This window comes from Pempheris klunzingeri, chromosome 3 (genome assembly GCF_042242105.1).
Source record: "Pempheris klunzingeri isolate RE-2024b chromosome 3, fPemKlu1.hap1, whole genome shotgun sequence".
NCBI lineage: Eukaryota > Metazoa > Chordata > Actinopteri > Acropomatiformes > Pempheridae > Pempheris > Pempheris klunzingeri.
The window spans coordinates 6173395-6195150 of NC_092014.1; the positions used below are offsets into that span (position 1 = coordinate 6173395).

The 21756-nt window shown below is 43.8% G+C and overlaps 3 protein-coding genes across 3 annotated transcripts; 2 read left to right on the forward strand and 1 right to left on the reverse strand.

Moving 5' to 3' along the window:
- Positions 1-2179: 2179 nt before the first annotated feature.
- LOC139199367 (GTP-binding protein Rhes-like) lies at positions 2180-2815 on the forward strand. The gene has a single exon (XM_070828429.1). The coding sequence runs from the start codon at positions 2180-2182 to the stop codon at positions 2813-2815; it is 636 nt and encodes a 211-aa protein (XP_070684530.1).
- A 4243-nt stretch (positions 2816-7058) lies between these two features.
- plk1 (polo-like kinase 1 (Drosophila)) lies at positions 7059-12032 on the forward strand. The gene is made up of 11 exons (XM_070828532.1): positions 7059-7687; positions 8061-8229; positions 8499-8643; positions 8763-8856; positions 8964-9189; positions 9358-9400; positions 9703-9800; positions 9915-9992; positions 10490-10644; positions 10803-10985; positions 11119-12032. Exons 1-11 carry the CDS (start codon positions 7325-7327, stop codon positions 11311-11313), a joined length of 1749 nt encoding a protein of 582 aa, XP_070684633.1. The 5' UTR covers positions 7059-7324; the 3' UTR covers positions 11314-12032.
- A 1218-nt stretch (positions 12033-13250) lies between these two features.
- Positions 13251-20522, reverse strand: palb2 (partner and localizer of BRCA2). Its single transcript, XM_070828117.1, has 13 exons — positions 20477-20522; positions 20115-20200; positions 19945-20004; positions 19648-19855; positions 17551-19050; positions 15676-17204; positions 15423-15575; positions 15015-15097; positions 14699-14848; positions 14501-14617; positions 14039-14126; positions 13696-13910; positions 13251-13608 (listed from the first exon to the last, which is right to left on the reverse strand). The coding sequence occupies exons 2-13, from the start codon at positions 20190-20192 to the stop codon at positions 13341-13343; spliced, it is 4449 nt and encodes a 1482-aa protein (XP_070684218.1). The 5' UTR covers positions 20193-20200; positions 20477-20522; the 3' UTR covers positions 13251-13340.
- Positions 20523-21756: the final 1234 nt, after the last annotated feature.

Below are 21756 nucleotides of genomic sequence, written 5' to 3' on the forward strand. Positions count from 1 at the left end.
AACCAGAAGAATGGAGGCTGTTATGGCAGCATACAAATGCCTATAGATTTGGAAGGAGATGTTCAACAACACATATGGGTGTTATGTTAAGATGTTCACACTTTTATTGGAGTGCTGCCATACTTTGGATTAGGTTTTGTACATTTAATAGTTTATTACCATCCTTAAGAGTATTGCTGAGCATTCACCTACAGAGAAGCAGAAGCATCCAAGTGGTTGCATTGTAAAAATGCTGCAGTTCATGTCACAAAAAGTGACGTGACCCATATTAATGATGCCTGACAGTTTACAATGAAAGTGCTGTTGCAACCAGTGACTCCGGTTAGTTTGTTCTTTTTATTTAATTTGTTCCTATCTTATTTGTTCCCTTATATTAAACAGGAAGAACTGACCTTCTTCAAGGGTAAAGATAAGAGATAGAACAGACTACTGCACACACTCAAATGCATGCACACATTGACAAATTATCGCGGTATCTGTTTGCCCAGCGATAGCTGCGTCCAGCCAGATAGTGTGAGTCAGAAAGAGACAGAGAGAGTTTTGTTCTGTATCTTGTGGCAATAATGACACGCTTCAGGAGAGAAGAATTAGGAGGTTCTCCAAATCCCCACTGATGGTCTGACTGGTGCTTCACAATCCCTCTCTGCTACTCATTTGTTGTGCTATCAGTCTGTTTGACTTCATCACGCCATAAGAGCTTCTCAAGAAATCCATTTAGGGGTGGGCCACTCATGCGGTAACCATTAGGCAAAACATCTACAAGATTTCTTCTACTGCTAAGAGATTAAAAATTCTGACCAAAACCAAAACTACACCGCACTCAAACTTGATTCCAGTGTTTTTTAATAACAGGAAGAGTCCAGCACATGTGTCTACAGTATCTATAAACAACATGTTCGTATCAAACGGCGGATCTTTGTGGGAGATCATTAAAGAGGAACCTTCTGTGACTCATACCTGGGGTAAATATGAGAGCACGTGTCTGTATCATGGCTTTCTGTGCATGAATGACCACCTCTTTATGACTTGCAGACTTCAGGCAGTGAGTTCCCAAGTACACAATAACAAAAATCATGTGGGCATAATGGACTAAGAGCAAAACCCAATAGGGGAAATGAGCCATAAAATGTAAAACAAATGCATGGTCACAAAGCAAAATATGGCATTTTAGATGTGCTTGTGACGGGCAGATTGGCTCGTGTTGAGGTCTGGTAACACTAAGCAAGTTCACTATGGCTGTAGATGACTTGTACGTACGGTAGGTCGCTAATGATCGCACTAATGGTGGACTTGAGGACCAATTGAGGTGTATTTTCTAATCCATTTCACTTAACATTGTCAGAAATGATTGCTTTCGCTGAATTCAAGTCAATTTCAAAGGATCTGGAAAACAGCGAATTTAGTTAATGCTTAATTTATTGTTTTTTAATTAACTAGCACTGAAAATGTATAGTTACCTGTTTATACATCTTAACAGGATATTATTTAGCCATATTATCTATTTATCTATCTAGTAAAAAATTACATTGCAGAGCTTTGCTAAGCTTGAACACCTTATAGATATCCAACACTAACACTAGATAGAATTAGCTCCATCTCGACCAGATACAACATTAAAACACTGTTTGATGCCTCACTAATAAATAAATGTAACAATGTGGTGCTTTGGGGAAACTCTGCTGCCTACTGAAAACTGTTTTAGTTTTCCTGAGACTTCTATGATGTCCACGTATGGCTTTAAGTATGGATATGTGCTCTTATCTTATCTTATCTTATCTTAAACAGTGTGTTGAGGGAATGAGACTATTGCTTCCTAAGTTTCAGGCCTGTACTGTAAACAGGAGGACATATATGTGCGGCCAGTGTGAGGCCATCTAAGATGCCTTTTTGTTGACCTACCAGTAAAAAAGAAGTTTGTGTGAGAGTGCTGCATGGTCTTGAACTTCAGCGTCAACTTGACCTGCTGTGCTGGCTGAATACTGCCTCACCTCACAGGGAGAGAGAAAGGGAGAGGGGGAGTTTATGGGAGGAGAGCAGTGGTGGCCAGCCTATAAATACCCAGAGATGCTTAAAGAGGAGACCAGAGCCTGGGGCATCACCGGAGTGCTCAGGCCTCAGCTGGTCACACACCCTCGGAAGGACCAGCTGTTCGCTCCGGGGTCACTCAGATCAGACCAGCATGTCTCCGTCCGGCCGTCCCGACACGGTCCGGCTGGTGTTCCTCGGGGCGGCGGGGGTCGGCAAGACTGCGCTCATCCACCGGTTCCTCCACGACCGCTTCGAGCACAAGTACACGCGCACGGTCGAGGAGCTTCACGTGCTGGAGTACGACACCGTGGGGCCCGGGAAGATGCGTCTGGAGATCCTGGACACGAGCGGGAGCTACTCCTTCCCGGCCATGCGGGAGCTCAGCATCAGACACAGCGACGCGTTCGCGCTCGTGTACGCGGTGGACGACCCCGGGTCCCTCCAGGAGGTGCGGCGGCTCCGCGACGAGATCCTGGAGCTCCGGGGCGTCAAGGGCGCGCCCATCACCGTGGTGGGCTGCAAGGCGGATCTGACCGAGACCGAGGGTCGCGTGCTGCTGGCAGGTGACGTCATGGCCACGGTGGAGGGAGACTGGGACGCCAACTTCGTGGAGGCGTCCGCGCGCACAGGTGGGAACACGATCGGGGTGTTTCGCGCGATGATGCAGCAGGTGAACCTGCCGCACCGGCTGGTCCCTGCGGTGTGGAGCCGCAGAGAGACGTTGCCCAGACCGGCTGTGAAGAAAAGACCACCGCTGAAGAAGAACAACAGCTGCGTCCTGTCGTAGGAACAGCTGCTGTGGGGGATGCAGGACTCTGCAGCTGGACTGCCGGGTTCAGGTGCTGCTGGTCATCACAGTTCACCCGGTTAGTCCAGAGGTGGGAAGTTGGATGTGAGGTCCCCCGTGAATTGTATGAACCTTTACTGTGTCTGAGAGTCTGGACAGTAATGATAACCATAAAAGTTTAATGGGGACCGTGATGGGATGATCTTTATCAGTGTTAAAGATTCACATTTTTGTGTAGCCTACATTTTTTATCCTGTGTCAATAAAATATTTTCTGTGGTTTCCTGTCTGCTGTTTCATGCATATCCAGTCCACTGCAGCTCAATATGAATCACCAGCCTGCATATAAACTGAGGTTTCTTTGTCCAATGAAGGAGTATGAGGATGCTATTTTAACAAATACCACAAAGTAAAAATACTATATATAAGTATATAAATAAGTTCTCCATTCACAATTTAAATTATTTGGAAAGTGTTGAAGTATTGAAGAATTGGCAGCAGAATATAAGTGTCAAAAACTAAAAGTCAAAATGGCCCATGTCATTGTGATATAGCTTTTTAAAATTTGGACTATGAATACATTGCTGAATATGCAGCATTTGTTATTGTCATGAAGTTATTTTCAACTGATTAATAGAATCTATAACATTGCATCTTATTTACTGATCATATGTACTAACTATAATAGCTAAAACTAGTTGGAAAAGTAAAATATTTGCCTCTGAAATGTGGTGCAGAAGAAGTATATAAAGCAGAAATATTGATCATAGATCATAGATCATACTTGTACAGTACTTAGACATGCTACCTTCCACCTGTTGATTTTCATCCCTTTTGCCCCCCGTTAAAATCAGTCAAAACCTGTTATGACCACCTCACTCCTGCTCAGGATCTATTTTGAAGGACTGACGGCCAACAGTCAACTTTGATTTATCTTTTATATGTTTACAAAGACCTTAATATTTAGTAAACTGCCTCATGACACATTAATGATAAGGAAGAGAGTAGCTTTCCTGATTTCAGAGATGCATTTAATAATGAGAATGGTGTTCAGCCCTCAGTGCTCCATTAGCTGGAGGATTTGGGGGCAGGAGAGATTTAAAAAAAAAAGTGTTAGACGTTGGCCATTTACAATAAGCATGTGCTATGATAAATACAATGTGTGAAAATCAGCAAAAAGTACACAAATGTATCACAAAATATTAGAATTCACATGTTTTGATTGTCGAAGTGGATCAAAAAATAAATCCACACTGCCTGAGTGTATTCATGCTCATTCTTTCTTTTTCTTTCTCATAATGGTGAACATCAGCTGCCATTGTCAGCCTAAGCAGACGCATGGAGGGAATAATTAGACCGACCGGTGTTTCATTAAAAATAGCTCCCCTCTTTGAATGAAGCCACATCGTGCAGTTTTGGAGGATAAACACACACACACACACACACACACACACACACACACACACTGTCAAACACAGAGAATAAACAAACCCACAGATCTCGTGCTTTTTCATTCATCTCCTCTGCCACTTATTCTCCTTTTATCTTCCTCTACTTATCCCCATGTCAGTTCTATAATTTGCAACTGAAAACGGCTATATGCCAAACACGGTCGTGAGCATCAAAACATCAATGAGGAGGAGAAGTAGGCCTAGTGGTTCTGGCACAAAAAGGCTAGAAAGAAAGACGATATCTTGTGCTGGATGAAGATTTTATTAATTTATCTTATTTAACCTTCACTTAACCATGAAGTCTCTTGAGATTACAATCTCTTTTCTGAGGGAGACCCGGCCAAGACAGCACACACATTATATATAGAGATAAAAGCCATCAGACTGAGAATACAAACATCACTTACAGTTATATTTTAGATTTTTTTTCACTGAGGGCCACATACAGAAAAACATACAAAGGGCTGGGCCACTCACTAAAAGTGAGCTATATTGCTAACTTTAATCCACTAGAGGTGATGTATATGGCCTCACCTCTAGTGGATTAAAGTTGCCAAAATCAATCAAATGTTGGTAAATTCTGCTTGATAACTGAACAACAACAACACCAACATCAGCATCAGAGAGGGAAGCTTGAAATAATCTGTGCTATAGAGCCCTGGTGCTCGAATTAACAGCCTTACCTCTACTTTCTTGCCCCTCGGCGGACACCGTAGATTCCTTTGCGCTCACCTGTCCCAGCTGGAGCCCCTTCCGTCGTACCTCCACACAGCTCGTCCCATTTAAGTCCCATCATGCCAACTGCACCTGGCACAGCTTCAAAAACATCCTCACCCGTCCTGGTGCTCTTTAGACTGCTAACATCAAGCAGCTCCTCCATAATGCAAAAGTGATCTTCATTAGTTATCAGCTGTGCTCTCATCGCACACCACGTCTGAAACTTTCTACACTTTCCTTAATTCTGCCATTTTGGGTCACCTGTAGCAAATTTCTTCTTCTATTACTCATTTTATAGAGAAGCTGCCTCGTTCAAGACAGTTACTCCACCTAGTGGTGAGACTAAGAAGTGCAATACAATCCAGCGCAGGTTCCGTGTGTGGGCCGTGTTCCAATACATTTGTAGAATTTCCTGCGGGCTAATGAAAATTGGACCACGGGCCGCAATTGGCCCGCGGGCCGGAGTTTGGACACCCCTGAATAAAAGAACAGATGAGGAATACCATATGGAACACATAAGAAAGACACAAAGTCCTGCAGTTACATTTCTCAGTTCCATAGACTTTTAACATGGCTTTAGATTTTTCCAAAGGGACTAGTTTATGAGGATGAAGTACGCCCTGCAGATTATTCCAAGTCCAGGGAGCAAAGTACAAGAAGGCTTTTTTCTCCAGCTCAGTGAAAACCCTTAGAACGTGGTAAAGAAGATATTTCATCCAGCCACACAGTAGTGCTGGTGAATGATGAAACAGGACACACCATAAAATGTCTGCTACATTCTGAAAAATGAGATCACACGGCATGGATGTAGATGCAAGATTACACAATGAAAATATTCAATTGTTGAAGCGCCATCCTTCACCCAATAGAGTAAACAAAATAAAAATAATGAGACTGGTGCTGAATAAGTTCTACAGTAAAGAAGTCTGAAGTAAAGAAGACATCAAGTTCAAGTGACTTTACACAAGCACATTGGAGTTTTCTAAGTCATTTGAACAAGAAAAAGACAGATAAAAGGAAAACAGTTACATTATTTAAAAAAAAAAATAACATACAGGTCACATATTAAGTCAAAGTTAATATAAAATAGCTCATAAACAATGCCCTTGGTACGTGCACATGTAGTCTCAGTGTCTCAGCCATAAGCTCTTTGCATGGGCAGTCTGTTTGATCATTTATTTTAATAAATGCAATGATAAGAAGAAAGATTGTAAAAATGATTTATGTAATAATGATGATTATGTAATAACGATATCAGTGGAGTGGTAGCGGTATCAGGCTACTACTGAAAGTCCTAATGATAATTAAAGTAGCCTATAAATAGCCACATGGCATAGTAATACTAGTGAGTTAGTAGTGGCACTGTTGACATGCAACTTCACCATCATGTGTCCTTCACAGGGTGTTTTGTGAAATGCTGCCCCTCACTGATGAGAAAACAAATCAACTCTTGCACATTCAAAAATTTTAAAATGCGTTTTCATAAGCCAGAAGCGGTGGAAGAAGTATGTTTTGTTTAACAGAAAGTATTTATACTACAGTGTAAAAGTACTCTATTCTAGGTAAAGACGTGCATTCAAAAGTTTAATTAAGAAAAAATACAGAGATAGGCTTACATCAGCAAAATGTAGGTCTACTTAGAGAGTAATTTAGGATTTTACACAGTTCTATCGGGACTTTTACTTTAGAGAACACTTTTTTTTTAAAACTCTTTCTCTTAAAACATTAAATGTCCAAATTCTCAACACCAACAACTATTTTAAATCCCACTTTGACTACATTTCCCTTCAGCACTGTACTGGAGGAAATAACAACCGGCGTTCAGCCAATCACATCGCGGAATGTGACTTTCTCGCTCTGTGATTGGCTATTTTTGCACAATTCTTCCCACGATGCTTTGCTGCACCGCCTTGGAATTCAAATCGAGCGGACCAATCAGAGAGCGCCGTAACGACCGAGGCAGCATTTTAAACTTGTACCAGAGACTGTTGTCAAAAGGCAGAAGCGAACTAAAGCTGCTGCCACCGAGGGACGAGTCTGGCGATTCATTTCATGTCTGCCTCAGGTTTTTTTTTTTATTTTAAGATATTAAGATTCGTTTGCATTATATTTTTTATCACTGAATCAAATGTTTGAATAACGTTTTGCGTTCAAAGGTGGTTAGCGTTAGTTTTGATTTGAATTCACAAGTGTGTGGGAGCAAGCTAGCTTCCAGGGCTAAACTAACGTCGGTTGAGGCAGAGTTAACAATAGTTTGACCCTTGCAGCTTTTGTCGGTTCTGGGACTGCTGAGGAGTTTCACACGTTTCTTTTAAAGACGCCGAAGAGCACTTTAGTCCAAAATGAGTGCAGCTATTGCGAAGCCGGCGAATCCGTCGGTACACGTCGACCCGAAATCGGCTCCTCTGAAAGAAATCCCAGATGTCCTGGTTGACCCACGCACCATGAGGAGATACGCGAGGGGGAGATTCCTCGGAAAAGGTGGTTTCGCTAAATGCTACGAAATCACAGATATGGAGACGAAGCAGGTTTTCGCCGGGAAAATCGTGCCGAAGTCCCTGATACTGAAGCAGCACCAGAGGGAGAAGATGACCTCTGAAATCGCCATTCACAAGAGTCTGGACCACGCGAACGTCGTCGGGTTTCACGGGTTTTTCGAAAACGACGACTTTGTGTTTGTTGTCCTGGAAATCTGCAGGAGAAGGGTGAGTGAAATGGGGGAGAGTGCATGCTTTCTCTCCAGTGGACACACATCTCACGGCCAACGGTTATCACAGAGGTCTCTTCCGTTGTCTCCTCTGTCCCAGTGGGGAGAGCTTAAATTACAGGAAAAGTCAAGGGAATTCTGAACGTAGTCTCATTAACCAAAAAATCCTAAATTGTACCCACATTTTCATGCTATAATCATGGTCACATATCAAATATTTGCTTTGGATTCATTCTCCAGTCTCTCTACTAATCTGCATTAGTCAATCTGTCATTTTCAAGTATCTGAGCAAATTATTTACATGCTTGTGCTTCAGTGTTTCATTATAGTATTCTATATCATCATCATCATCATCATCTCTTCTATTTCAGTCCTTGCTGGAGCTGCATAAGCGTCGTAAGGCTGTGACTGAGCCTGAGGCCCGCTACTACATGACACAGCTGCTCAAGGGTGTCCAGTACCTGCACAACAACAGGGTCATCCACAGAGACCTGAAACTGGGCAACATCTTCCTCAATGATGACATGGAGGTCAAGATAGGTAAATGCTAACTTTTTTTTTCATACCAAAGTTAGGGTAATAAATACCAGTAATTAGTTGTGACTTGTGCAAACAAACCTGTTGGTCCAGTAATAAAGTTAACTGCCCTGCCCAGAAGTGTGGTTTTCATTGACTGGCATGGAAATTTCTCATGAGGACCAAACACAAACCTTTGTCAAGGAAAACAGCACATTTAAAAACATAAATATGTCCTCAAAGTTTATTTAAAAGTGTTTGTCTTTTTTTTTCTCTCTCTCTCTCTCTTTCAGGGGACTTTGGTTTGGCTACTAAGATCGAGTTTGATGGTGAGAGGAAGAAGACCTTGTGTGGAACGCCTAACTACATTGCACCTGAGGTGCTTTGCAAGAAAGGCCACAGCTATGAAGTGGACGTCTGGTCACTTGGATGTATATTGTAAGTCTGAAGCATATCCGGGAAGACACTTTGTTTTTACTGTGAAAATGCAAAAACAATGCTATTTCACATGTGTCATCCCCATGTAATCACCCCCCTCCCTGTCTGTACTCTCTCAGGTACACCTTGTTGGTGGGTAAGCCCCCATTCGAGACCTCCTGTCTGAAAGAGACCTACAACCGCATCAAGAAAAACAACTACACCATCCCCTGGGTAAGCTGGATTAATGAAGCACACAATGATCCTTCAGAATACAGTATCCACAGATTCATCATCTTCCGCTCACTCCTCATAACCTGAATTTACAACTCCCTCTGCAGCACATCAACCCGTCTGCGTCCACTCTCATCAAGCGGATGCTGCATGCTGATCCTGCCCAAAGGCCGACGATTGCGGAGCTCCAAACGGATGAGTTCTTTACGTCCGGCTACATCCCCTTACGTCTGCCCACTACCTGTCTCACCGTGCCCCCGCGGTTCTCCATTGCCCCCTCCACAGCTGTGGAGCTCGGCCAGAGACGCCCACTCACTGCTATCAACAACAAGGGTAACGGCCCCAGCAGTAAATGACTGACTGCAACTTACCAATAAAGCCTTTGGGCTACAAATGATTAGAATAATGCTGATATTTTTGCTGCTTACAATAGAGGTAGGCAGAGGTATCCAGGTGACTATTTTGGTTTCTAGTGTTAATGACTTTGTTTTCTCTTTCCAGTAGGGACAGAGAAGGTGGAAATGAAGGAAGAACTTGCACAAAGGTGAGATGTTTACATGTGTGAGATGGAGATGCTCAATTATATTATACCAAGCTACAGAGAAAAGGAAAGGGTAGTGTTCCACCTATGTCGAGGAGTAGTGTTGCCCAGTTAGCATCACTGCTCTGTTAAAGTGGAGTGGTGATTAACCGATCAATATTCAGGGGTGTAAATAAATTGGAAATGCCACAGATTAAGTGACAACGCAAACAGAGCTGGATAGAATTGAAATGTTTCAAAAGGCCAATGTGTGGTAGTTTTAGTCTGTATTATATTTACGTCTGTGAATTGTGTGTTCTGTGTAGGGAGCCTGAGCCAGCAGAAAACCACCTGAAAGATATGCTTCAGCAGCTCAACAGCATCATCGCTGCCAAGCCCTCCGAAAAACCAGTCATCTGCCAAGGTGAGTGAGGGCGCACACTCGTCAGTTAAGTTGGCACATTTTAGAGGTTTGGATAATCTCTGTTTCTGTGTTAACATGGCACACAAAGATTTTGTCCTGTTTTTGTGTTTGCAGAAGAGGCAGAGGATCCTGCATGTATTCCCATCTTCTGGATCAGCAAATGGGTTGACTATTCTGACAAATATGGATTAGGTAAGCATCAGGCCGATGCCACAACTGCCAGCTGGGCTTACATTTCTGTAAACCTCTTTGTCATTCATTAATCCAGATTTAACAAGGATTGTCAGCCAACAGGCCGCTCTCACAGCAAACAGTTTGACTTAGAATAGCAGGAAAAGCGCACGTGTGACTAAAACAGATCGAATCATTGTTAAAGTGTCCCAGTAATGAAATCCAGTTGGCCAGCATGCACCATATCAGGGCCCTGACACCTATACATCAAAATAGAATGCAGCCATAATGTTGGAAATGACACCTGTGCTTGTCCTGCCATGACAAAGGTCTAAAGTAACAAGGAATCACTATATAAAAAGCCAAAGGTGGTTTTGGAATAGTGGTGCCAGTACATCGTTTGTCCACCAGAGAGCGCTGACAACTAAGATTTGGCTTCTGAAGTGGGTTCTGGGTTACAAATTCCTCAAAACAAACTTATTATATAACATATCACAAATTTTAAATGTGTATTTCAGGCTACCAGCTCTGTGACAACAGCGTTGGCGTGCTGTTCAACGATTACACACGTCTGATCATGTACGCTGACGGAGACAGTCTGCAGTACATTGACAAGACGGCAGCTGAATCTTACCTCAGCGTGCGCTCCTACCCCTCAGCTCTCAACAAGAAGGTCAGTAGTCGACTCGACATTTACTTCTTGAGCCTTCGATTTAAACCTTGCCGGTTAATCGAATCTTTTTTTTTTTTTTTTTTAAAGCTCTATCACACTTTATTTTGTCCATGCCATTTTAACGGGCCCTCCTGTACTTGTTCTCTTTCCCCTTGTAGATAACGCTGATGAAATATTTCCGCAACTACATGAGCGAGCACCTGCTGAAGGCCGGCGCCAACATTGCGCGGCGGGAAGGAGACGAGCTGGCACGCCTGCCTTACCTCTCGCTCTGGTTCAGAACCAAGAGCGCCATCGTCCTGCACCTCACCAACGGCACTGTTCAGATCAACTTCTTCCAGGTTGGACACCATCACATCTTCTCACACCCATGTCTCTTTAAATCTTACATTAGCTATTTAACTGTTTTCTATTTTCTTTATTTCTGCCGCCTTGTGTACAACTCCTGAACTTTCATGAACCTGTCTCTGCCAGGACCACACCAAGCTGATCCTGTGCCCGCTGATGGCTGCGGTGACCTACATTGACGAGAAGCGAGACTTCCGCACGTACAAGCTGTCTCTGCTGGAGGAGTTCGGCTGCAGCAAGGAGCTGGCCAGCCGCATTCGCTACGCCAAGCTCATGGTGGAGAAACTGCTGGACAGCAAGCCTTCTCCCGCCGTGCACTAGACCACTTCACACCACACCTTCAGCCACTCTGTCTTTAATCACTGGCCGCTCCTTCCAGCCTCGGAGGACAGAACAGACCTGTAAGCCTTCCTGTATTTTATTGAAGAGCCGCTGTGTACTAAGGCTCTGACATTTCACTCTCTCGCCCTCTTTTATCCTCCTTTTTCTCCTGCTGTTAATAGAAACTCTTATCTTAACTTTCCTGATGAAGCTCACTCTTGACAAACGTGTTCCTGCTGCCATAATCCAAGATGGCTGGACCGTTGACAGCACAGCAGACAGAGTTGATCCTGTACTTTCAAGTGAGTCTAGGAGGAAAAGTTGAACGCTAAGTGTTCCCCTGTGTTCAAATGAATCATCTTGAAGCTGAAACATTCCTCCAAGATTCTCTCTGCTTGTTTGTTTGCATTTGTTCATGTATCGGCGAAGTTCTTAAACCTGAAACCGACTGCGCAAATGTGTGGTGGGGATTAAGGCTCAGACTGGCTGAGTGGATTCTCTAGTTTTGTCTGTTTTTATCTGTGTTGTATGTAGAGAAATGGACCATGTTAATACGTCTTCATCATGTACATTCTTCCTGTAGTTACTTTTTACACTTTTAAAGTCTATTTTAGATGTGTTTTTTTTTTTTTTTTTTCAACAAGATGTACAAACTTGTACATACTGCTCAATATGCATACATGTTGTAAAAATGGTTTAATTTTACCCAAGTTTAAATAAAGATTCTCTTAAACAGGAGAAATTGTGTTTTAATGTTTAAGTCACGTTTACTGTCTGCACGCACAGTGACGTGTGAGAAGTTCATTCTTGTTTTAAGAAATGTGGTTTGACAAAAGCCCTTTTTAAAGTGTTAAAAAAATAAAGACTGAACATCTGCAGTTACACAATAGGGCTCCAAAATAACCACTGAAAGGAGCTTTTGTGTGCAAAGATTAATAAAATTAAATGGTAATACTACTAAATCTGCATGGCTGAATAACACCAGTCGAATAAAGTGACTCTTAGGATAATTAATAAGACTAAGGAGAGGTGAGGTGCATCCTGGACTGGTCACCAGTCAATCACAGGAGACGGAAACATGCAGAAACACTCACAATTTAGTCCCCAATGGGACTGTGGGAGGAAACCGGAGAGATCATGCAAAGCTCCACACAGAACGGTTCAAACCTGGAACAAACCACCAAACCACACCACCATGCTTGAATAAACCAATTTCATGAATTTTGAAAGTTTGAGATTTTTGTGTCAAAGCATTTATAAGTTAGTTTTATGAAGGCAACAATTCAAGTAGCCAAGTATTCAGAGTTGTGTGTAATTCACATAAAACTCTCTTGACACAAGTGTGAGACAAGGATTCACTTCCTTCTTCGGGGCAATGCTGGCAGAATAAATAGTTTTTTGCGTTGATTAAACTTATGAAGTGACAATCACAATAATTATCAGCAGGGATTCTTAATGCTTTTAACAAATAAGAAAGCATTTCCAAACTGTCCAACTTCTGCAACAGAATTCACAAATGTTTAATGTAAATTATAAAAGCAAACTTTGGCAACACTTCTTTTACTTTAAATATAACAACGTATTCAAGTAAGGAACAGTCAAAGCAGCAGCACATAGTGATAAAACTCAAAGTTGTGGTTACTGTGGTCTAAAAAGGTGAAAATCCAAGATGTTGTCCCACCAATACGTTCAGTGTGTGATGGGGTAGTTTCAAAGGCTGGAGGAAAACTAGTAGAATCTAGATCCACCCCAACTTTAACAAGTCAGTCTCGCTGAGGTTATGTTCTTTTCTAAACAGTTTTATCAGTCAGTCAATGACTTGTTGAGTATCTTCAGTTCACAGTATAGAAATGTCTTTATCTTAGTAGTTCGGTGGCCTAGAAGTTACAGGACAGTTGAATAATGTGAAGCTGAAATGTCGTTAACGGAAGCCACAGAGCCTCTTTGCAATGCAGATTGAACAAACGTGACATTGCAGTACAGTATTTTAAAATTGTCCGGTGAGGTTAAAATCTTTATACAAACATTCAAACAGTGACAGAACGACCATCTGATGTGATAAAAGTAAGTGAGTCTTCATTCTGACTCATACTGTAGTGGTGTAAAGTAACGTCTCCGCTGTGATGTCCGGTCACCAGCGTCCCTCCTTCCCCCCATCGAGCCAGCTGCCAGCCTTCGCTCTCAGGAGCCCACACCATCCTCGCAGCCCCCCGGCGGCCGAGCTCCCACACACACACACAGCCGCTCTGACTCAGGCCCACCACGCTGGCGCCGTTAGCGTCAGCTTCACAAAGCCTGCAGAACACAGAGCACGGGTACATGAGTGTGTTTACACAGAAGTGCACAGCTACATGCCTCGTCTTCCATCAGTCCTCATCTCACCTGCCAGACCAGGCTTTGGGCGGATACAGCCGAGTAGCCAGGATGGATTTTCCACTCAAGGGGTTAACGGCGACCAAGGAGAACAGAGCGGTCTTCTTCTTCTCCTCTTTCTTCTCCTGCTCCTCCAAAAGCATTCGATCTTTTGCTGCAGCCTCTTTTTCTTCTTCCTCCAGGGAGCTGAGCAACTGATGCTGCAGCAGGACAAATAAGACCCCCTGTGCACCAGCGTATACACAAACACACACAGGAGTAAAACCATTTGAGGAGTGAGACAGTTATGGTGGCACAGGCAGTTTTACGGCAGCAGGCAGGCCCCTCACATGCAAAAAGAAAACAGACTTACGCTGTAGGAGTATCCTCTGAGACAGGCGGTGTGTGATAATCCTTCTCCGAGGGTGATTCTCTGCAGCAGCTGACCAGTCTTTAAATTCCTGGAAGACACCAGCACAGAATATACATCCAGCTATAAACAGCAGCTGTGCATGTGAGCCCTGTCTCACCAAGTTTGGCGCAAAAGACAAGAAAACATTACGGACGGTGTAACAAATATACACAGACAACACCACATGCATTTATCAGTTCATTCAATGTTTCACTGACGGTGATTTAATGGATGCAGTCCCAACAGTTTAAACGCAAACAGAGAGGAGGTTGGTAGATGCTTTAGTCCAAATCAGCTAACAAGGGGAACGACAATTAAACATTTGTAGGAACAAAATCTTGATGCCATGAACTGTTCTACCTACTTTTGCAGCAAGGTACCCATTAGCATAGCAATGGAAATCTCTGTTACAATCTTGCTTACCAGACGAAGAGGCGTCCGCCCTCATCTGTGCCGATGAGAGCATCTAGAAGTCCGTCCACTGGAGCGAGGGCCCCGACGCAAACGCCAGGGGACACGAGAGGCTGAGAGCTCGATGTGCTGAGAGAGAGAGACGAGACACTGAGATATTTGAGCGATTACAAAGAAACTAAGAGAGAGTAAATACAGTCCTGTGTTTACCTGCCACTGTCTGACAGCGTAAACACCTGCAGGGAGGAACCAGGTGCGGAGTGGGAGGAGGTAACCACTCTGGACTTGGACACGCCCAGAACAGCCTGGACAACCCCCTCACAGAGCAGCACTTGCGAGAGGCTGGAGCACGACAGCATCCTGTACACATGTGCAGCGTACACACAGTTAAATTCTGTCTCTGAAAAAGTGATGCTCAGATAATATGTAAAATAAAAATATAAAATAGTTACTAGGTTTGGTTCTTGTGAAGACAACTGGCTAATAAATACATGCCATAGAGTCTGAGTGAGTGTGTTGTATTCACCTCACTTCTCTGATTTCTAACTGACCCAGAGTCACACACATCAGCCCAGCAGCATCTGGGACAGGAAACACACTGATCACCGGCTGTAAACGAACACAGGAATGAATCATAAAGACGAAAAATTCAACAGAATGAAGGCGTGCCTTTTAAAGTGTTATGTTTGATTGTTGAAACAGTAAATATTGAGTCTGTCAGCAGCCATTTTTGTCCAGTTTTAATGTCTTAATGTCTGTATTTTGACAAGTCACAAAACTATTTTGTTGAACCAAAAGTCTAAAACCCAATATTAGTTTACAATCATATAAAACAGAGGAGCAGAAAATCCTCATATCTGAAAAGCTGACATCAGCAAATGTATGGCATTTGTCCTTAAAGAGCATCACAACATAGCCCCTCCCCCACACTCACCTCATTAAATGCCCAGGTGTGTGTTAAGCTCCACTCAGAAGCTGAGGTCTGACTCCAGAGACACACTGCCCATTTTCCAGCTGCTGCTACACACAAACCACCAGAGGATCCTGTCAGACAGCACGCGTCCACCAGACAGCCTCCTGCTGGGGCCTGAACACACACACACACACACACACTGTTGACTTCAATTCAAAACTGCACATTGAAGCGACGCATGAATTCCCAATTGCAGACGAGTAAATGATTTTACCTTTAGTGTGTGTGTGTATCTCATTATGTGTTCCTCCGCTGTCTCCTCTGTTCTCAGGCCCACCTGCCCACCTGAGTCCTGCGACTGGACGTTGGAGGCAGTCGGGCAGGTAGCAGGTTCAGCCCTCAGTAATGGCTCAGGTGAAGCCTGAATCGGACCGGCAGGTGAGGTGGGGGGCTGGCTGGGAGGGAGGGACTTGAGGGACCGGTAGGGAGAGAGAGCTGGAGGAGAGAGGGCCTGGATGGAGGGGCTATGAGGGGGAGGTAGGGTGAGAGCTGGAGCAGAGGGAGAGGGGGTCAGAGGGACGGCAGCAGGGACAGGGTGGGGGGTGAGTCCTAGTGATGGCAGAGCGGGGCTGGGGGGGGGAGCAGAGGAGCGCAGGTGAGGGGTGACGAAGGGTGCTGATGCCGGAGGAGGGCTCAACAGGAGCTGGGAGTGGAATCTGTGGGGCGGTAAACACTTCTCTTCACTTTCATTTTCTCTGGGAAAACTAGTGGTGGGTTCAGGGGATTCCTTTGAATCTTTGGCAGATATCAAATCCAGATGCTGCACAGGAGATTCTCCTGGAGCTTCACTGTCACTACACTCTTGTACAGCAGTGAAGTTGTTAGAAGGCTCCTCAGAGCTTTTCTGTAGAGGACAATCAAAGGAGAGAGTCTTGATTATAGCTTTGTCTTTGGTTTGGTGGTTTGTAGACCTCTGATCCTCAGAGGGATGCACACCTGAACAATCTGTTTGTTCTACTGATAAAATGACAGAAGACTCATTTATTTGAAGTTCATCTGAGTCCCCAATGACATAATCATTCACTTTGCCAGCAGGTTTGTATGCAGAGTTGATGTGAAGCAGTGGTTTGACAGATTGGTCGACACATCTGTCTGTGTTGGCCGAGATGCTACAGTGGCTATGAGTTCTCAGAGTCACAGTATCTTTCTGTTCATAGTGATCGACACAGGCAGCAGCACAATCTTGAACCACTGGCACAGGTTCTGTTGAGGCGGGGTGAGTCTGACACTGCGGGTGCAGGTTTTCAGTCTGCTGCTGTCCAGCGGTTTCTGTAATGTCTCCGTCAGACGGCTCTTCAGTTAAGGATTGGCTTGTCAATTTACCTCTGAGCTTGTGCTCTATCGACACATTTTGGAGGTCTGAGGACTGTGTAGCGGTGTGTTTTGTTTCGGTAGGATGGGGAGAATTTTCGATTGAGGGCGTGAGGCTGAGCAGGAGTGGAAGAGGCATCACAGGGTCACTGCTGCCGACGCTGTAGTGAGAGTGGGAGTTCCGGCGGTTGCTCCTGCGTGTGTTGTAAGACGGCGACGTGAAAAGTTCAACTCCTGATTCCACAGCAACTTGGCGGAGCTTGTGCAGCTTGAGGGAGGCAAACTGATCATCGGGGAGATGGAAATCTTGTGGAATGTCAAAGTTCGGCAGGTTTTTGACCAGCGGGCCGGGGGACAGAGACGGGAGAGGAAGCAGAGACGTTTGAACAGGCGGAGAAGAGGGCAGGAGGAGAGATTGCCAGCTTGCAGCACCTGCAGGACACACAGTGAAAGGAAATTCCATATTTATTACAGGGAAACGCTACTAGTGTCTAAGAGCTGTGTACAGTCCCTGAGCACAGTGTTGACTATCTATATGTATGGTTTCAGCTTCTTCAATTAGAATATTTGCCCGTTTCCTTAGTCTTCTACAACGGCAAACTGAATATGAAGCAAGCCTTTAATTAAGTGTATATAAGAATATCTTACTGTAGCCAAACCTGCAATCAGGGTTAATCAGTATTTTCATCTTAGCAAGACAAACCTGCAGACCTTCTCTTCATTCTCTATTTTTATCATGGACACACAGAGATAAACAGAATCACAATTAAAGTCTTACTTCTACTCATCTGTGTGGATCTGTTAGTCGTGCTACTGGTCTTCAGAAAGATGGGATAGACTCCAGAGGCAGAGTTAGACTGAGCTCCATTGTCTCCAGAAAAAGGCGGTGTAGCTGTGTTGTGTGTGGACTCAGGCTCGGGGTCGTGTGACACTGGAACAACTTCTCCTGGACTGAGGCAGGGCTTTGGTCCATCAGCTTCGTGGAAAGACGGGGAGGAAGAGACCAGGGCGCAGGTGGGCTGTGGATCGTCTGAGGTTTGTCCGAGGCTTAGCTGATGGGTGTCTAAACTAAGAGAGCAGCGTGAGGTCTGGAGTTTCCCTCTGCCTCTACCTCTCCTCCTCCTCCTACCTCTTGCTGGACGAGCAGCTGTGGCCGTAGGAGAAAAACAAGCATCCGTCTCCCTCTGACCAGCTGAGATCTGTTCTGAAATCTCACTGGAGCTCTGACTGTTCAGCTCAGCACATGTGTCCGCAGCCTGTGATTTCATACAAGGATCTACACTTGCAGATGCAGTCACCATTGAGGAAAAATCTGTTTCTGTGCGTGGATCTGAACGTTCATGGTTGTGTGAGTGTCTGTTCAATCCTCTGCCTCTGCCTCTGCCTCTGCCTCTGCCTCTGCCGCGGCCGCGGCGATGTCGTCCCACACTCAGCTGGGAGAGTATGACGGCCTGCATGTCAGGCTGGCTCTGTGACAACGTCATACGTCTTGTGGTTCTGACGTAGTACTCTGCTGGGAAAAGTAGTCCTTCCACTAGGGTACAAGAGTCTAGGAGACCCACACCCTTTACGTCATGCTCTCCCCCAACCATCTCATCTTTTTTTTCTTTTATTTCAATTGTGTTATCATGACTTTTTTCACTTTCTACTTTCTCTGCTGCATTTTGTTCACTATCTTTGTTACTGCTGTCTCCACATAGCTTTTCATCCCTCTGTTCTCTACTATTCTCACCCTCCTCTCCTCCCTCGGTCTCATTTATTATTCCATTTTGTGTGACATCTTGTCCCCATCCTTCAGTGTGTATAGCAGGATTCCAACACGTAAGCAGCAAACTGGTTGACTCAGATTCTTTTTTCCCTTCTGCTCTCAACTCAGTTTCTTTGTCGCTTTGTCCTTGTTCTCCTTGTATCTCTTTTGTGTTCCAGTGTGTAAGCAGCAGAGAAGGAGACTGAGATTCTGTACCAGAAAACAGCTCTTCGCTTTCAGTCACAACCTCTTTTCCCTCTGTTTTGATTCTCTCTTCACTTCCTTCTGGTCTAACTGTCTCCATCCTCTCGCTCAGCTCCCGTCCTTCCTCACTGTTGTCTGTGCTCCTGCAGGCCTCAGCACTCCTACTCTCCCAGCGCTGACGGCTGCGTCGAGACCTGAGGCGAAGGGCAGGACTGGGTCTGTGGCTTCTAGCTGCGTCATGGCTGGCATCTGGGGTTTGTGGGCAAGCAGCATCAGAGGGGAGCAGGAACCTGGTTGCATGGCTCCTCCTGGAGTTATCGAAATCTGCTGGAGCAGGTAAAATGTGAGTTCTGATTTGCTGTTATTACAGGCAAAATGTTTCTTGTTTACCGGAATAATGACGTAAATCATGTAATCATAGCCATATTACAAGATGTCTTCTGTTGGAGGGGGACATTTACATCCAACAACAAAGATATTGTTCCTTTTGCGAAGTAGGCACCATGACAGATTATCTTTGGAAACCACTCTACCTTCCTCCCCTCAACCTTATCTGCCACCATCTGCTTCCCTTCTACCTACCTAGATTCTCACCAGCAGCTCACATGCACACTAACAAAAACAATAAGTTCAACACTAATTAGGCCCAGTGAATGACAACCACAGGAAAAGAGCATAAAACTTCAGTCTCTGGCATGCAGTAAGCACACTTTTACATCACCAACAATGGATGACTTTAAAGTAAAACTAAAATAATCATATCTGTATTGCACTTAAGGTTGAATGATTGTGTAGTTTATTACATACATATATTTACACCCATACAGCTGTAACAAGAAGCCTATTTCCTCTTTTGAATATTCTACAACATAAATTCCGCTCCAGCTGTCACTGCTGTTATGTACTGTGGAAGAGATTAGCTACCTGTACCTTGCAGTTGATTAGGATGGACTCCAGGGTGTCCTTGGCACTGCGGTGCACCTGAGGCTGTCCCATTGTGAGCAGCCGGTGTCGGCGATGATGGCTTGAGATCAGTGTTAGATGTGACCTCTGGATTTCTCTGGTCCTGGTGGTTCTGCTGTGTAATCCTGCTCCTTACGTGTCTCCGCACCGCGTCTGAACGCTCAGCTCGCTGTGAACAGATCAGCATGCATGTGTGTGAGAGACACACAGAGTCTCTACACTGGGATTATAGAGGCAAAATGACTGTGTGGCTCCTACCTGTAGTCTCTGGACTGTTCTGAGGTACTCCCTTTGTAAATGTGCCAACTTCCTACGAAGCTGAGGGGGTAAAATGTTAATATATCAGCAGCAGCAGTCAGAGGGCATAGAATTTAAAGGTGTACTGCGAATCTTTATAGAGTTTAAATGTGTAGATACAAGTGCACCACCTTCTCTTTATCATCACAGTGCAGTGTCGTCCTCAGCCGATCCTCACAGTGGAGGTTATCTCCCTGACTGTTCTCCATCCTGCTCACTCGGCCTTAACATACAGCACGCACAGACTAAAGGTCAAATGAAGCTACGGCATGTCTGATATTGTTTTAGATATGCGTTATGTACGTGTATTTGTTAGCTTAACATAGCTAAGAAGCTAACGTTACAGTTGTCAACGTTACTTTAATTATGCTCTAAACTGAAATTACACGGAAACATTCACGTTAAGTGAAGTTGGCTCCACACAGACGCGCCTAGTTCTTTGAATGACAACTTGTACATTAATAAATGTGTTTAATATTTATGGCAGACTTACAGTGGCACCGCTGGTGAGTCCATGGAAAGTTTATTTTGCTGATCGATGAGGCGAGTATCGATTTAGTTCCAATTTCCCGCGACTCCCTCAGACAGGCGTGAGCAGCGGAGCCCCGATGACTCGATCAGACGGATGGAGGAGGTACATTTTAAAACTTATTTAGTTTCCTTTAATACTTGAGTTACTCTATCGTATTCGCTACCGTTTTTAAAACTGAGGTTACTTGGTTTAAAGTGCCAAAAGTGTGGAAATCATCTGGGATTCATCTTTTCAAGCTGACATTGTTGATAAAATTAGCTAAACTTGTGACATCATATCAGATTCCCTCCAAAAACAAGCTAACACAGCTCAATATATTTTCCTTAGTACCCGCTATAAAATTACATTTACCTTATATTTGTAGCTACGGTTTTCTGCACTGAAGGTGGATTTATTATGAATATATTAAAACAAGTTAAATGCTATACTGGTTCTCAGTAATTTAGCTAAAACTACCTAGAAATCTTACACAGACGACGCAGAATCCTACTATGATATCAAAACAATGTACTTTGGGTAGGTCAATATAGTTAGACAATAGCATAACTTAAATCGACCTTGCAATAAGAAATTTGTTTGGTTTTATTATTTTATCTTGTGCCTGGATATGTGAGCGCATCTTATTTGCAAGCAGAATTACAAATATCAGTCTAAAGTAGCTGCAGCGACATTTTTGCCGAAATGTGGGTCACCTGTCACCTGAGAGAGATTTTTCCTGCTCAGAGAAAAAAGTGATGGAACTCATGAACACACTGCTAATTTACCATAATTATTAGTAATGTGTGTGCAACCACATTTCCCGAAAACAATCAAAAGCACTAACACAAGATATAAATGACAATTTTTAATGCCAAAATAGTTGCTCCAATACATTGACAGAATTGACAGAAAAATATGTACATAGATGTAAATACATAGGCTACAGTTAAACAGGACCTCTCCATTTGAACCAAGTAGAGTTTAAAACAATCTGAAATGTGAAGTTGTGTGGGACTGATTGTGCTAAAATAATGCAATTATTATATGACAGTATATTGTACATCATATTGTATATTAAGTGCAAACCCTACTCATTTGGCACTCTGGGTAGGCTAATAAATCTTAAAATCTGTATTGTTAAACTCAACTGGACTCAAAGGTGATATCTATAAACTCTCAGCTACAATTGTGTAGAGAAAGAGAAAATAGATCAGCCTTTCCATTACAATAGAGACTGCATATATACAGCAGGAAATATGGCA

Coding starts and splice junctions, on each gene's coding strand:
- palb2 (XM_070828117.1), bottom strand. CDS start 20,192: ATGGAGAACAGTCAGGGAGATAACCTCCACTGTGAGGATCGGCTGAGG. Junction 19,856..19,944: donor GAACAGTCCAGAGACTACAG/GTAGGAGCCACA, acceptor ATCTGTTCACAG/CGAGCTGAGCGTTCAGACGC. Junction 14,127..14,500: donor GGCGGACGCCTCTTCGTCTG/GTAAGCAAGATT, acceptor GGTGTCTTCCAG/GAATTTAAAGACTGGTCAGC.
- plk1 (XM_070828532.1), top strand. CDS start 7,325: ATGAGTGCAGCTATTGCGAAGCCGGCGAATCCGTCGGTACACGTCGAC. Junction 8,857..8,963: donor ACAACTACACCATCCCCTGG/GTAAGCTGGATT, acceptor CTCCCTCTGCAG/CACATCAACCCGTCTGCGTC. Junction 10,645..10,802: donor CCTCAGCTCTCAACAAGAAG/GTCAGTAGTCGA, acceptor TTCCCCTTGTAG/ATAACGCTGATGAAATATTT.
- LOC139199367 (XM_070828429.1), top strand. CDS start 2,180: ATGTCTCCGTCCGGCCGTCCCGACACGGTCCGGCTGGTGTTCCTCGGG.